The 16,716-nt window shown below is 39.2% G+C and overlaps 1 protein-coding gene across 2 annotated transcripts in view; it reads left to right on the forward strand.

Annotated features, from left to right (window-relative positions):
- Window positions 1-15,845, forward strand: part of tprg1 (tumor protein p63 regulated 1) — a 32,163-nt gene extending 16,318 nt beyond the window's left edge. For both annotated transcript variants that reach the window (XM_017480073.3, XM_017480074.3), the window contains exons 5-6: window positions 13,197-13,350; window positions 15,267-15,845. In XM_017480073.3, coding sequence (XP_017335562.1) covers window positions 13,197-13,350; window positions 15,267-15,461 — 349 coding nt within the window. In that variant the 3' untranslated portion in view covers window positions 15,462-15,845. The remainder of the gene's footprint in view (window positions 1-13,196; window positions 13,351-15,266) is intronic.
- The last annotated feature ends 871 nt before the right edge of the window (window positions 15,846-16,716 follow it).

Genomic DNA, 16,716 nt, shown 5'->3' on the forward strand with positions numbered 1-16,716 from the left:
GTGATTCATTTACTGATTTGCTTCTCTTTAAATGAAGTTTTAGACTGGATTTATTACAAAGGTCTTTGGTGATATTACAAAGGTCTTTCCAGATTATTACTTGCCACACTGTGTGAGATAACCCCAATAAAATTGCCTGAATTCTATAATATAATTTGTTCACCATGTTAGGTTTAAATCCTCTAAAAACAGATTCGCAATTGACTCAAGAAGGTGTTTTAATGTGCAGACCCACTGCACACAGTATGTTTTTTTGTTTTTTTCCCCACACCATTCTGAGTAAACTCTAGAGGTCGTTGTGTGTGAAAACCTGATGTGGTTTTCTCCTGTCGTAATCCATCCACCTCAAGGTCCAGTCTGTTTTTTTTTTTAGATGCTATTCTGCTCATCATGGTTATAAAGTGTAGTTATGTGAGTTTCCGTCTGCAGAACTGCTGCTTTTGTGTTTTATAAATACTCGAGCTAGCCTGTCTGGCATCAACAACCATGCAATGACTTTCATTGAGATTCAATTGACAAGTCATTGAGATGACATTTTTCCCCATTCTGAGGTGTCGTGTGAACATTAACACAATTTTATGCACTACGCTGCTGCCACATGTATGACTTATTGGATAATTAATTCAGTGGCCAGGTGTTCTTAATAAAGTGGTCAGTGAGTGTATGCTGCATTCAGTTTTAAATGTGAAGAGGCTGTGGCCTAAACCAGAAGGTTTCTTTTCTTTATTAAATATGAATCCACCACCACAACCGTGATCAGAGTGTTCTCAAGAATGAATGAACAAACGCTATATGATCATGTTAATGAATGTGGTCTTTCTTTGTCCCACAAGTTTCATATCTTATTCACTCATGCCCGCATGAAAGTAAAAACCTCCTGATCATGTGACTTATTTTGTTATGGCTTGCAGGATCCCAGTCTTCTAATTTCAACCAGATGCCCTGTGAACCTTTCTATTTAGTGCACCTCTTATTTGTATCTGTGTTGGTATCTGTTTAGAACACATTATCTGTTTGTTTCGAATGTTTTCTTATTCAGTTAATGTATACAGGCATTTATTTTCCCATTTCTAAGCCAACCTGATGTGACCCTGTTTGTATTTTGTGGTTCAGAGCAATGAATCATTTATGTAGCTGTGGGCCATTAAATGTTTTATTTAATGATTGACTCATTTTAAGGTAGAGTTTAATAACGAAGCCGGCACGCATAGTTTTATAGGGAGCGGTTGTGGGTGACCGTGAATCATTTTCCGCTGTTTTGGGAAGGAGGATTTAAAAAAAAAAAAAAAAAAAAAGTTTGAGATTGTATTCTCTTGCTCCTTCTCTCCTTCTTTATTTCTTTATAAGGCCTTGTCAAATCGTGATGAGCTCTTCCCATGACTCACAGAGGCAGACCTACTCTTGAGTGACTTCACCAAGTGAAAGAAATAACATAATGCTACAGTTCATAATGTTATTTGTTTACTGCAAAGCACTGTGGTTGAGTTGGGGCTTCAGCGCCATCATGCCCTAGTCATTGTGTGGTTTATGGTTTCTACTGCAGGCTTTGCTACAAATCTTTCAAGGCCCTGGTACCATTTCGATAAGCTGGAGAAACAGTTCATTGTGGTTTGGTGTGAGCCCCATTGTTTCTAAAAAACATTTTTTTGTGCCAGTCTGAGGTAGAGAGAGTCAAGTGGGGCTGAGCTGCGGGACTCGGAGATGTGTTGTTTTAAAGCGCTTTTCTCTCTAGGTGTCTAGACGAGATAATTACTCAGTTACACTGCACATCATTCACGTCTTCTTTTATTCCTGCCGAGGACAGCTTGCTGCGATGATTTTTCTTTTTCTTTTTCTTCTCATTTTTAAATGCAGATGAATGAGAGTTTCTGTGAAATGCGTTTGAGCTCAATACTGTAGTACTGTACTGTTAATACAGTACCGGGCCGTGCCGTGCCGTGCCCGCTGTAATACAACAGTCCGTATTTCTGTCTCATCGTGTCTTAGACCTTTGACCATTACAGTATGATATGGCTCAGCTGTTTAAATAGTACTTTAGGAATTATTTATAATATGACTAAGTGCAATGACAATGATTAACCTTCAGTCTGCACATTTAGCGACACAACGGTAAAATAAAACAACTTACAATTTGGAATGAATCAGCCAGGTAACTTGTGTTAACATGGGCAAAAGGTGCTGACTCAGCCTCACATATTAGCAATAAGACTAATCACCACTGACACACCCTTAAGTAAAAGGTCTGAACTGGCTACACAGTGGTACCACCTTTAACCTAAAAATCCGACCCTTGAGAAACTTCCTTATTTGGGGACAGGGAGTGTATAGGGAGTGTACAATAACTGTACATATTTTATAAATGTAGCGCAATTTCTCCTTTTCAAAAGGATGGCAATATAGGATGGTATTAAAGGCTTAATGAGAAACTCTTGAGAAAAGTTTGGTTTTAATCGTTGAGTTTTAGTGTTATATTCCGGTCAAATGCGTTCTTACTAAACATTTAGTTATAGCAGGGGTACTCAAACCTTTTTACCGACAGGGACCCCTTTAACTGTTTTAAAACAGAAAAAATCCACCAACCTCCTTAGTACAGCTTTATTTTATGAATATAAACCAACATTCAAATATCAGCCTCATTATTTAAATATGTACAGTAATATTCTGGCTTTGCATTTGAGCCATAGAGGTGTAGCTCCTGAAGTTACAGTCACAGAACACATACATCTATCCATCTATTTTCTGTAGAACTTATCCTACACAGGGTCGTGGTGGAGCCTGTAGTCTATCCCAGGGGACTCGGGGGACAAGGCGGGGGACACCCTGGACAGGCACAATCGTGCACAGATTCTCTTTCCTTTGGTTGTAACAAAAATGTAAAAAATAAAATAAAAAATGAATTAACAGACCCACTGGCTGTGCTTCATGAACCCTGGAGCTGAGTTTGAGAACCATAGGGTTATAGTTTTAGCCTCAGTACCAGTGCACACTCAGACATAAAGTTACCTAACTGTACTGTTCTTGCTGTTTGAGTGCTGCTACCAAGGGTATATCTTTTGTAGATCTATCTTTCACCTGGAAATGCAAATATAGTTTACCTATTAAAATAATTTAAGGTCCATAATTGGACCGTGCTGATATACCTTTAAAGCTTTACTGTAAAAGCTAATTAGGGCAGTGGTGGCTCAACGGTTAAGGCACTGCCAAGCTGCCACTGTTGGGCCCTTGAGCAAGGCCCTTAACCCTCTCTGCTCCAGGGAAGCTGTATCATGCACTCTGAAACCAACTTCCTAACAAGCTGGGATATGCAAAGAAATTAATTCCGCCTGTGCTGGAATGTATATTTGACAAATAAAGTTTACACAATTAAAGGTACACAAGATGCATCTTCTGAGATTGAAGATACATACTAAAGGATACATATCTTTGATGGCACCACCAGAGTGCTGTTGTCCCAAATGATTACTAATTCTAAAACACTTGAATTAGCATTAGTCCTTGACCTAGTGTACTAGCATGAAGATAGGGTATGTTTTTGATGCAGACCAAAAAGCACATCTGTAAATCATTCTGGATAACAACATCTGCTAAATGCTGTAAAGGTACCAATGCAGACCCTGACCTCATACTGTCAGTATTTACTTCACTGTTTGAGGCAAACTGATTAAGATGCCAAAAAACATGAGGCGTGTATTTAAATACGTGAGTATATGAACAGGAATTTCATTTCTGAACATGTACTATTTGGATGAGGCCGGAGAAATAGATCTGAACCTTAGAACATAGCCAATCACAGCAGTTAGATTGTGACAGCTGGTTTGAAACAGTATTAATTTGTTTTAATCGTGTTTATGTGCGTTTGAATTGTAAGCAGTAGTCATTCCCTGTGTGACCAGCAGAGGGGGACGTTTCACATATTTCCATCCCACACCTTTATTATCACCCAGCTGCACACTGACCACCAGTCCCCCTTTACATACATTTACATTGTCGTAGATTTAATGTCCACAGCTGCTTAACCGGTCTCTGGCATTATCCTGATTTTTTTTTTTTTTTTTTTTTTTGAGAATTCTCCCAGCCATGCAGTAAATCTTGACTGTTCAACACAAAGTGTGGAGGTGGAGCATAAGCAAAAGCAACAAAAGCGAAGCACGATCCCACAATGTTGAATGCGTCGACATCCTGATTGGGAATGGCAGGGATTAACCGTTCTTGTGTTTGGATTTGTTAAGCACTTCTTTTCAGCAAGCAGCTGCTTGTCATACATTTCACAGTGTTGAAGCACATCTGTGTTGTGTACAAAGGTCAATGTGCTAGTAAATGTTACACCGTAGAGGGAACGTTCGGGCTTCACATATATCAGAACAGACCCCTTACATACTTTTTTTTCTTCAAAGGCAGACAGATATATTTGGACAGAAATATATTAATATGCATAAATATTTAATAGTATCATTGCAGTATTTTGTTTGATGGCATCATTGAGTTTCATCAAGTTGTTTATAGGAAGATGAAACATTAATGGATTATTTCAAACGTGCATACAGAATAACAACAATTCTACCTTCAAATGTTAAAGATGTGGTGCAGTGGCACAGCGGGGGGCATTGCTGCCTCACAGCCCCAAGCTCCCCAGTTCAGTCCTCAGCTCAGGTTACTGTGTGAGTGTGGTTTTCCATGTTCTCCCTGTGTCTGTGGAGGTTGCTCTGGGTTCTCCAGTTTTCTCCCACCTCCCAAAAACGTGCATGTAGGCGGACTGGCTACACCACTGGTCACCAACCCGATTCCTTGAGATCTACCTTCTTGCAGGTTTCATCCCCAACCAGAATCACACACCTACTTCAGGTGATTGAGAACGTCTTAAGGCAATGATTAGCTGGGCAGATGGTCATATTATGGCTGGAGTTAAAGTCTTCAGGAAAGTAGATCCCCAGGAACAAGTTGGTGACCACTGAGCTACACAATATTGCCCCTCTGTGTAAATGAGTCTATGAATGTGTGTGTGCCTCATCCAGGGTGTATGTTCCCAGGATAGACTCTGGCTCCACCGAATGAATGAATGTTAAAGAAAAACAATGAAAAGCAGTACCGCAATGAAAGCACATATTTCTGAATAATTTCTACATTCGTGCATTTGTCTTTGAATGGAATATATTAGAATCCCTCAGCGATGCTGAACTGTAGGTATTGTATGGAATGTCTCCCTCCCAGCACACTTCCTTCTTCCCTATGTGTCTCTCATAATCTCTTTGATTAACGGAGGTGTCAGAGTGTGTGTTACGAGCATTTGTGTGAGTGCACGTGGACTTATTCCTTTTTTTTCCCCTCCGGCACGTGTACTCATATCCGCCATACTCCCTTCTCACATTCTTTTGCCTGTCTTCCGCTTCTGGGAGATGTCTTCTTACTGCTTTTCCACACGTGCTGATGGTGGTGCAGGGCCACTGGCGCGTGTAAGGCATGCTGCAATGGCCGGGAAGTAAGCTGGCTCTGGAGCTGCGTTGAGCAATCACAGGGATTTGTGTGCTTGGCTGTGTGAGCCACTTGCCATGACAGCTGGAGCGGGCTGCTGATATTAATCTAATGTGTTGACTTACTAGTCCTCATCCTCACAGAGTGCACTCAACCGCTGCAGGAATTTGGAGACGCGTTTGTGAAGCTTAGTTAAAAATACGCCGGGGTATGTAGGCCCCTGTCTGTGTTTGTGTGTGTGTGTGTGTGTCTTCTGGAGGGAGGGCAATGAAGTGAGCATTACTTCTGGTTTATGGCAGGAACATTTACATTTGTCCTCTGATTTATGACTTTATGAAGCATCCTATACATACAGGGTGTTTTATGAAAGCCAATAATTCATCTACAGTATATACAGTAAAGAGTCTGATTTTTCTTTTTCTTTTTTCTTCTGTCCGTCCCGCCAACTTCTCCTTTTATCTTGGTTAATCTTTTAGAATAATGGAGTAGGAGTCAGAATGGGTGTGAGATATAAAATGTGTGTGTGTGTATGTGTGTGTGTGTGTGTGTGTGTGTGTGTGTGTGTGTGTGTGGTGATCAGTGAAAGCTCAGCTTTGTACCATAAACAGTGAGTGTGTAAGAGCACTGGTGACTGCAGCCTAGCCCTCTCTTGCTTGTCTCAACTGGCCCTATTCTGATAGATTACCTGTAATCATCTGGAGATCTCTCTCTCTCTCTCTCTCTCTCTCTCTCTCTTTCTCTCTATCTCTCTACACACACACACCCCTCTCATACACGCACCAAAATGACATGCGGTTCAACACGGATTACACTAGACAAATACAGTTTTAGCACATGCACGATTCTGCATGATTATGCAGGATGACACACACACACACACACACACACACACACACACATACACACACATACACACAAATATTGCGTCTAGGTTTCTCAAATGAGCATGCAGACAAAACAAACCTTGGCACCGGAAACACAAATCCCCCATCAGTTTACAACCCTGTTTCAAATGTACACTTATTGTTGAAGGCCCTTTCTCCAAACACAGCCTTTGTGCCTCACCTTTTCTTCATTTTTTCACGGCCAAGCTCATGAGGGTGGAGTCTCACACACATATTGTCAGCACTCTGAAAGCATAATGTAAACAACAGGACTGGTGCTACTCCTGTGAGGTTGTGTGTATGCGTGTGTATGTGTGTGTGTATGTGTGTGTGTTTGTGTGTAGCCCTGGGCCATGTGTTTGCTTTAGCAGAAATTTCTCCCCCTTAAGTTGTGTTCAGGATGGAGTTGCTCTGGTCAGGCTGTGGCACACGGCATAAACGTGACACACACACACACACACATGGTGCATGCAGATCTCCTCCCAACGCAAACACACTCTCGCTGCATTTGGAAAAAAGCGAATCTGTCTTCATGTGTGTCTCTAGGTCATGATTTATCGGCCGGTGCAGTGCCCGCTTTCTGTGTACACTCACAACAAAAGAGCGCGTGAATTAGTGAAGGGGAAAGAAATTAATGAAGCGATCTGTTGTTAAACATAAGTGCGAACATTTTTATTATAGCTCAGAGGTGAGTCAGGTGCATCTGTGGCTTTTTAGGTTAAGTCTCTTCCAGATGTAGGATCAAGGTTTTGTTTTGCTTTGTCCCCCCACCGAATTTCTACATAAATGAACCCTCTGTAAGAATTTATCATTTTTAATCATTTCAAATTGTTTTAATAGAGTACTGCATGAGATGTACAGTACATAGCAGATATCTATTGTACACTCTATTGTAAGGAGAAAAATGCAGTTTAAAACTCTTAAGAGTTCTTTAGTTTTGTCTCTCTGCTGGAACCCTGAAAACTTCTATATAAGTAGAACCCTCCAAACTGTAAGAGATGTCAAACTAAGATGATTAAACTACACAAAGAACCCTTACGATTCTTTTTCCATTTCTTTTACAAACAATCGCTGATTTTTTTGTGATTGTTGCGACCAAAAATACTTGATTTTGCTGCTTTGCTTAGTTTTGGAAAACTACTTGAATTGGCGAAATTGCAGTTGCATGAAATTGTCTTTTGCAGTGATGTTTCTTGTTAATTGCGACCTTTTAGCTGTACTCATGTTCGACGCATGTGAATCAAAGGAAGCTTCGGCTGAATGCGTGTTGTGATGATGTCACACGGCACGTTGTGATGACATCGCATGACGCGTCTTGACCCAAAATCTGTGGAAAATCTGCTGAAGTTTTGAAAAATTGCAAGCTCCTGCGAATATTGTGGAGTTTTCTTCGTTTTGCATTACATTTACATTTACATTTATTCATTTAGCAGACATTTTTATCCAAAGCGACTCACAGATGAGGAAATACGCTCAAGCGGAGAACAATACAAGTAGTGCTAGTTCTAGAGAAGCAAAGTGTGCAGAGTAGAGGTGTAAGAGCCAGTGTAAGTTGTTTTAATTTTTTATTTTATTTTATTTTTTTATTAGGGGTTAGTTAAGCATTAATTTCTCTGATCACAAAATCTTGGAGAGACTGATACAATTAGCTTAACAAACACTTGTAGTATGCTATAAGGCCTGGAATTGTATTGAATGGTACTGCTGGTCCAGCCTGGTTCTGCAGAGCTATCAAAAATGTGCACATTTCTGTATATTGTCATTTAAATTTCAAGCTCTTTTGGATTGTTGAATTAGGGCTGTAAAGTAAAGCAAAAATGTCACACATATGTCAAATATCAAATAATTCATTGCTGTTTTTTTGTTTGAGGATTCGACTACAAAATTAAGCATGAATTAGTCCGAATGTCGTGTCCTTAGTCTTTTTTAAGCTGTTTTCTCACATCTCCATGAGTCCCGGCTTGGTGTTAGTCTTCCTGATGCACACTTACATGAGCTGCATAATGAGGTTTTGTGTTGAGGAAAACGTTTATCGTCAGTATATTTTACCTTTGCTTTCTTCATTCATGAACTGAAGTACTTACTGTAACCTGAAGTACTTACTGTGACCTTCTTGCTTCCTTTAAAAAGCACGTAATGGACGTCTCGGAGCGAAGACAACATGTTTGATGAAGCCACTGATGGACTATGCACATTTTTTAGTTATATTACACTCGGGTTATGCGAGCATGCCACAAAACAAAATAACTCCACCTCAAAAAATAAGATGGCAAGAAAGTATAAATGAGGCATATTTGAAATATTTTGCATTTTTGAGCAAAAATGGGTTTTAAACATAATTAATTAGTCATTTAATTTTCAATATTAAACAAAAAAAATGAATGAACACGTCATCATTTGTATTATGTTTTTCAATTTTGAAGTACACGGACCTATTTTCTATTAGTTCATTTATTATTTATTTCTAATCTGATAATTTATTATATTTCGTAATAATAATAATAATAATAATAATAATAATAATAATAATAATAGGTAGGAATACATTTGAATAAAATATTAAATATTAATAAAAAACAACGTTAATAATTTTTATTTTATGTTATTTACTATAGGGCAGGTGTGTGTGTGTGTGTGTGTGTGTGTGTGTGTGTATGTGTGTGTGCGCGTGTGTGTGTTTGTGTGTGTCTTGAGAGAACTGTCTGACAGTGAACGCTGAGACTGATGTGCTACTTAGCTCTTACACTCATCAGTTAAAACATGAGCACAGACTCGGGGGGGGGGCAACATGAGTGTGACAGGGAGAGGGCAGGAGACAGAGAGGAAGAAGAAGAGAAATGGTTAGAGAGGAGAAGATGATACGGCCCTGCGGCCGAATGTGTCTATCGATCTGCTTTACAAAAACAACAAGCCCCTTTCGCTGAGGCCTCCTGCAGCCACTCGTGAGCGCTTTGTAATGCTAACACTGCGCAGTTTAGCTGGAACCAAAGGGCATGTCTGTTTCCTCAAAACACAGCAGAGGTGTACTGTTTAATGCCAGAAGGGGTGTAAGAGGTGAGAGGACAACTCTGACTGCTTTCAGAGCATGACCACTTTCATTTTGATAAGAATAACTTGCAAAAAAAAAGTTTTTATTTGCATATGACTTTCCTTTTTGTGCAGGTAGAGGCAAGTCGAGACTCTGCCTGTAAGAGTTATGACTTCACAAAAATTTGGGAGAAAGTTAATGTGTTCTGAAGAAGTTGGTTGCTAATTATTGGTTGGTTGAGCCAAAAATGAATCATAGTGCAAAGCTGAACAACACTTTTTATTGACTTTGGACTGAGGCTTTGCTACAAACAAGTGATGACAGCATATAGACTTACAAAATAGGATACTGTATGCTACATGCTGTATTCAGGACACACAGGATGTAAAGACAATACTCAACACAATATAAATACTAGATGTACGCAATATGTGCATAGAACCTTACACAATAACAGCTATGAATGCATATAGAATTGGTGTAGAAAAGTCCTTTAAATGTACTGTATTTCCTAGAATATCACATGTTTTTCTCCTCTTTAATCATGTTACAAGTCATACCACAAAGCAGCGTGTTTTTGTATTAGCGTAATTTCCCTATGTGGTAATGTTTTTACAGGAATGCCCATGGCTCTTAGTTTGGTGCTAACAGAACACTTAAAACTTAATAACCATAGTAACGTCTAGTAGGATGTATTTACACAGTGACATCACATGACGTGTCTTAGCCCAAATCTGTGTAAAATCTGCGGAAATTTTGAAAAGTTGCAAGCTCGTGCGAATATTGTGTATATTCTTGATTTTGCATTCATTTCTCTGATCGCAGAATCCTGGAGAGACTGACACAAGTAGCTTAACAAACACTTGTATACTATAAGGCCTAGAATTGTATTGAATGGCAGTGCTGGTCCAGCCTGGTTCTGCACAGTTAGCAAAAATGTGCACATTTCTGTATATTGTTTATAACAGAACACTGGAAACCCATTAGCCATAGTAACGTCTAGTAAGATGTATTTACACAGTGATTTTTTAGGCCTGTAGCAAAGGTTTTCCCTCAGTCAACAATACAAAGTCTTTCTGTTTTGTCTCGTCTCGTTTTGTCATTGGTTACATCCCTGAATTTTGAATTTGTTCACCTGTGTCTAGCTCTCGTTCTGTGTTTTCTGTTTTCTTTTCAACATAATAAGCATATCACTTTCAGTTTTGATCTTTGTTTTCCTTGGGCTTTGTTGTCTCGTTTTCTATGTCCTCATTTATACTTCCTGGTTTTGACTTGTGTTTGTTATTCTGGTTACTGATTATAGATTATCATTTTTTCTTTTAAATGTCTTTTTACTTTAACTGGATGAAACCTAAATTAGACTGTGCCATTAGAGACATTACAAATATGCACCATAAGTATACCCGCTACAGTAATCTGACTTATATAATGAATCAACATTCATATATCTTTTCTTTAGGAAGTTACGAGGCTTGATCTTATGCATCTGATCAACTTTTTATCCAAAAAATACAAACATCAGAAAAGTTTCACTGTGATATAGGAAAAGCCTTCTCTACTCTAATAAGGCTAGAGAAAGATATTCATTTCAAATGCATTACCCTGTGAAATAAGCGCAGTAAACAATCATTGAGTGCATCCTACAGCCATGTACGGAAATCAGTGCCTCCCCAACTGAGATTGATGGGCAGCCTGTAAATAGAGCATTGTGAAAGATCTTAGTGAAAATGGAAGGGTGCCAAGATCATTTCAAAGCCTGAATGTGGAGCAGGTTTAAAGCTCAGTGTTTGCTGCCAGGCACACACTTGTCTTCTGGGGTTTCATCAGCCTGGAAAATAAAGACATGGCCCCTGGGCGTTTCATTAAAATCTATTTACTTAAAATGGCAAAAAGAAAAGAAGGGGGAGTGAAAGAAAATCTGATGAACACTGGGAATTGCCTTTAAGCTTAGTAAACATTAGATTGGCTCATGCATAAAGGAGGTGCCCTAAAGAAGAATGGTGCTGATTTTGGCAGTGAGTGAGCTTTGTTGGAAAAGAACAGAGGGGTTCGATAGGTCAAGCTCACCTATTTGAAAATACAAGTGCGTGTGAATCAATGAGTGGCTAATGTGAAAATGCTTTCCTAATTATGTCCACTTGGATAATTTGCATTGTGCCTGATAAACTGTTGTTTCCTAGTCATTTTAAACGTTGTACTGTAGTCCTGCTGCAATGAAATGAAATTTTAAAAAATAGTTTAGGTGGGATTCAATACATGCCATCCATTGTGGTGGATGGCACTGGTGATAATGATAATAATAATAATAATAATAATAATAATAATGATGATGATAGTAATAATAATAAGAATAGTAATACTAAGGCATGGTGGCAGAGAGGGTAGCGTTGTTGCCGCACAGTTCCAGGTTACCTGGATTGATGCTGAGCTCAGGTTACTGTCTGCAGTTTCTGTGCATGTTCTCCCCATGTCCATATGGGTTTCCTCAAGGTTCTCAAATGGGCACAGTGCTTTCTGACCTCCTACATGCAGCCATAGACATCGCATGTTTCACTTTCTGCTGACTGACCACCGAGTGATAAGAATGGCTCTGATGGAAAATACAAACTTGCATGCTGCATAGTCTTCATAGTCGCTTGGATAAGTGATTTTAGCAGAGCCATGTTTCCTGCCCTACCATTGATTTCTCTATAAATTAACTCAGACTGTTGTCTAGGCATCACAATGTGCTTTTTGGCTGTTGCTAGGCCTGGAAGTCAACAACTAAGCCAGGGGCGTTGGCCCAGATTTGATTCTGAGTCAGAATTTAAATTTGCCAGCTGTGCATGTCTTGTCAACATTACCATTAATGCTCACTCCATGCAGGGATGTTTGGCGAGTGTTTTACAGTTAGATATAGCGTCCAAGAGATGGTCCCTTCCAAGGCAGTTAGCACATAGCTGCTTTCCAAGACATTCAAACACTGGCTGCATGAGCCCAAGTCTTGTAGCATGGTTACTGTGGATACTCATGATGTGTAAAACATATTATAGGGGCAAGCTGACCCCGGATTTAAATTTATTTTTTAAAGGTAACGGTGGAGGTAAACCTGGAGGCACTGCACTTCAGTTGAAATCAAGTTCAATTTGCACACTAATTGATAAACAGTGCATGGCATGTCAAAGAAATACCACTTTACCATACTAATCATACTTTGTGTTAGTCACAGCCATACTAGTCTTCTAGTTGGCAGAGAACATGGAATTATCATACGGAAAGGCTAAAGGTAGAAACGAAGATAGAGGAACCTATTCGGTGGGAGAAGATTTGAGGAATAAGTAAAAAAAAACTGGTGTGAATAGTAAACCACTTAGTTTAAAAATTCTTTCTGTACAGGTGCTAAGCTGCTCAGGAACTGAGGCTAGTATATGTACAGTATGTGCTACTGCAGCAAGAACTGTACCCTGTAGACAGTGGACAGTGTGACTAGTTAGCATAGGACAGTAATGCTAATGAGAGAAAATCACTGTGAAAACGCCTACAATACTGAAAAATGCATATGATATCCCCGGCTATGGAGGACAAGACAGGTTTAGCTCTGACCGTGGTCACAAGCTGTTAAATGGTTATCTCCATATCATGTTCATGTGGAGGTGAGAAGGAGAAAAGAGAATGATTGTGGTATGACAGCAACATTTATTGCTAACACTGCATCATCCTCACATCCTGAGCACGAGGAGTTATGCATGTTTCACACTGCCCCTGGAGGTTCCGTGGGGTGAAATAAAACTAATTTAACGTGTATTTCTGTGTCTGTTTTTGCTTCACTGTTTCAGGAGAGAAGGAGATGGAATGCGTGTGTTTTGGGACAAACTCCGAGAGCCCTCATTAACATCACGTTGGAACCCTTTTGCAAATGACTACCCCTACACTACACTGACCTACCACCCAGTTCGAAATGTTAATGAGAAGCTGACCAAACTTTGTGAGGTAAGGAGACTGAAAACGCTACCTAACAGACTTCTGTTAACATCAGCTAACAACATGTGTACACAACTGTGACTAAGTCCTTGAATGTGAGGCCCTTTCATGTAATATAAAGCAAGCTATACAGGAAAGTGCAGACATTGCATAAGTGGAGAAACATTATTCTTGCCATATGTGTGTTTTATGTTTAGTGTTTTATGGATGTTAATCTCTGCAGATTCTGTATGTTAAAGCTTATCATTTTCTTGATATTGTGAAGTGTATTTAAAGGCAATATATAGCAAAGTGTCAGAACATTCAATTTTATTCTTATTGTTGTTGGTGGTGGTGGTGATGATGATGATGATGATGATGATGATGTCTTTAGTGATTAATTAAGCTTTTGGCATTGCATCTTTGGTACCATGAGTTCTCAAAGTGAAATGGTCCATGGAGCACAGTAAGTGGTTTTTTGTTTGTTTGTTTTTAACAGTGGGAGAAATCACAACACACCATTATCAACATTATTATGCCTATAAATAATGTCATCTGGAATCTTATGATAATTTAAATAATTCTGATTATTTATTTCTGAAAATAATGATTCTCTGGCTGAAATGTTTAGAAATGAAAAAAAAAAAGGGAAAAACTCTTTTGGCTCCAATAAATAGCAAAAACAAATCTACTGTATGCATTTAAATGATGAGGCTAATATTTGAATTGTTGGATTATGTTTGTACAATAAATCTGTAGGGGATCTGTAGAATTTTATTTACAGTTAAATGGGTCCTGGATGCAAAAGGCTTGAGAACCCCTGGATCAATATATACAGTATATATACACATTACAATTCCTATCTGGAAAACAAAATTACACAGCTAAGTAAATTATTTGGATTTTCTATACGGACGGCCTTTAAAAATTGTCAGAGCCTAGACACTTCCTTTTCAGTTTATAAGTGCACTCTTAGGAAAAAAAAGCTTCCATCTAGTGCCCTTAAGGGTTCTTCAGTTTTGTCTCTTAACTAGGAGTTCAACTAGGGCCCCTTTATGAAGCTGAAATCTCCATAACTATCAAAAAAAAAAAAAACCCAAAAAAATTGAGGCACCCTTTTTTGTGGTGGTGTACCCCTGCAGAGATGATGCAACTTTCAGCAGGTCACGGTGGACATGGGTGGAGTTGCAGTGTCTTTGCAGGTGACCGCACAGATCACATAACCGCTCATTTAGAGGGGCAGGGTGTCAAAGCTTTCAGTCCCAATACCATTCCTCACATTCCGCCACGCCTATGGAGGTGAGCAGCAAGGAGAGAAAGAAAGAGGAAAATGAAGCAGAGAGCATCAACCGTCTAAAGCCAGCTATGTGATTTTTGGCCATAAACAAAAATCTCACATCATAGAACAATTCGTTGGTCATGTGTTAAGATGAGTTAATTGGTGTCCAATCTTATCTGGAAAGGGCTGGTGTGGGTTGCAGGTTTTCAGTCCAATCAAGCAGGAGCCACACCTGATTCCACCTATTTAATCAGTTGATCAGTTATCCTCTTTTACTTACCTCCGAAATTCTTCTTCTTCACCACTTGCTACTTGTTTCTGTTTGTGTGTCCGCATTTTCTCCATGAGCTCCTCATTGTATTATCTGACATGGAGAACAGGATATCATGGTCTGTCTGGCCAAGATTTTTATTGGGATCAGCTCATTCAGTGTTAAAAATTAATAATATTAAAGGACTGCAGATGTTGCACAGTGTAAAACAAGCTTAAAAAAAGCATTGGTTTTGAAGATGTTTGAGATTTCACTATCAAGTTATATCTGACTATTATAGACTTTAGCTTAAATTAACTGTAAGTAGGTTTGACAATCCAGAGAAAGTGAGCAGTGAACAGTCTGGTCAGACAAAGCCTAATAGCCTCTGATATCTGCTTTCTCCTCATACTGTAGCTTCAGAGTTTCAAGGAGCAGTTGACCGCTGCAGCTCAGAAAGCCCACAGTCTGAATCCAGTCCCAGGGAAAGCCAACGGCGTTCTGCTTCTGAACCAGCCCATCCTCATCGAGGCCTACGTAGGCCTCATGTCAACCCTTGGCAACCAGAACAAGCTGGGCTACTGCTTAGCAAGAGGCAACGTTGGTTTCTGAATGGAAATTCTGGTTTGATCAGCTACCAGTTGTATTGAAGTGACCGACAGGTAGTGGTTGTATGTTCGGAAAATATAGTTCTTAAAAGTTTTTAATAATTCATGTTAATTCTGTTTGTTGGCATATTGTTCCTTTTTCAAGCTAAGCATCTCCAAAAATGTTGAGGTATCAAAGCAATGTGATCACTGGTACCTTAAAACTGTGCTCATTATCCACTTTGCTGTATACTAAGGCTGTGTAGCATACTCAGTTACAATGTTGTTCTTAACCATTACATTTTAAGTTTCCATGAAAATGAGTCTGAAAAAGAATGTCATCCTCACTCCTTCTACTCTTCTCTTCTAAGAACTGGAGATTTACCATCAATAAAATGATACAATATGATGATGTTCAAAATGTTCTTCTAGATGCTTCAAATGATTGTCACTACCCCCAATTTATATTGAGGCGGAGGCTGCTTAAGTGGTTGGCATTTTGAGAGGCAGCGTTTGTGCTCTTGAGATTTGGAACGCAGTATGAGGACAGCTGTCCTCCATGTTTTATTTTATTAGATTTTTTTCAGACAATTTTCAAGGAGTCATTCCTGAAGAATGCGAATATTTTTTACATGACCACGGTTTAATGAAGGTTTGAACAACATAATGGACAGAACTAAGGAATAAATGAGGAATAAATGTTTACATACAAAACAGATAACACTGTGAGAGCGTGTATGTTTTACCATCCATGGCATATATGCCTCATGATTGTACAATGAGGAGTTTCTCATCCAGTGGATCATTTACCACCCTGCTTAGAGTCTCTTTCTCTTTTCATTTACTCTATAACAATTCTGTCATCAGTCCTACCATTTGCTGCTCCTTCAATAATGCAGCGCTCCTTACAGGCTCCCTGAAGCATGACGGTGTGTGTCGTATTAGGGTGATGGTAGGAATCTTGTTTTGAACAGTCAATGATGTACTAGAATTTTCCCGGTTTTGTGAGTTCTGCTTGTTTAACAGATTAAACACAAATCCCTGAGTACAGCTGATGCAGAAACTGATTCGACATTCCATTGCCTTTTGGGAGTCACTCAGAAATCCTAAAAAGCATCCCATGATGCTATCACTGCCTGTGTGCAAACTATCTTTTCATTCCACATTAAAAACAGTGAAATATGCAGTGTGTGTTGAACAGATGGAAATCTCTTGGACAATATACTCTAAAAGTCGATCAAATGTTAGCTATATTTGTAGTGAGTAACTTAGAGCTCTCA

This window comes from Ictalurus punctatus, chromosome 11, assembly GCF_001660625.3.
Source record: "Ictalurus punctatus breed USDA103 chromosome 11, Coco_2.0, whole genome shotgun sequence".
Lineage (NCBI taxonomy): Eukaryota > Metazoa > Chordata > Actinopteri > Siluriformes > Ictaluridae > Ictalurus > Ictalurus punctatus.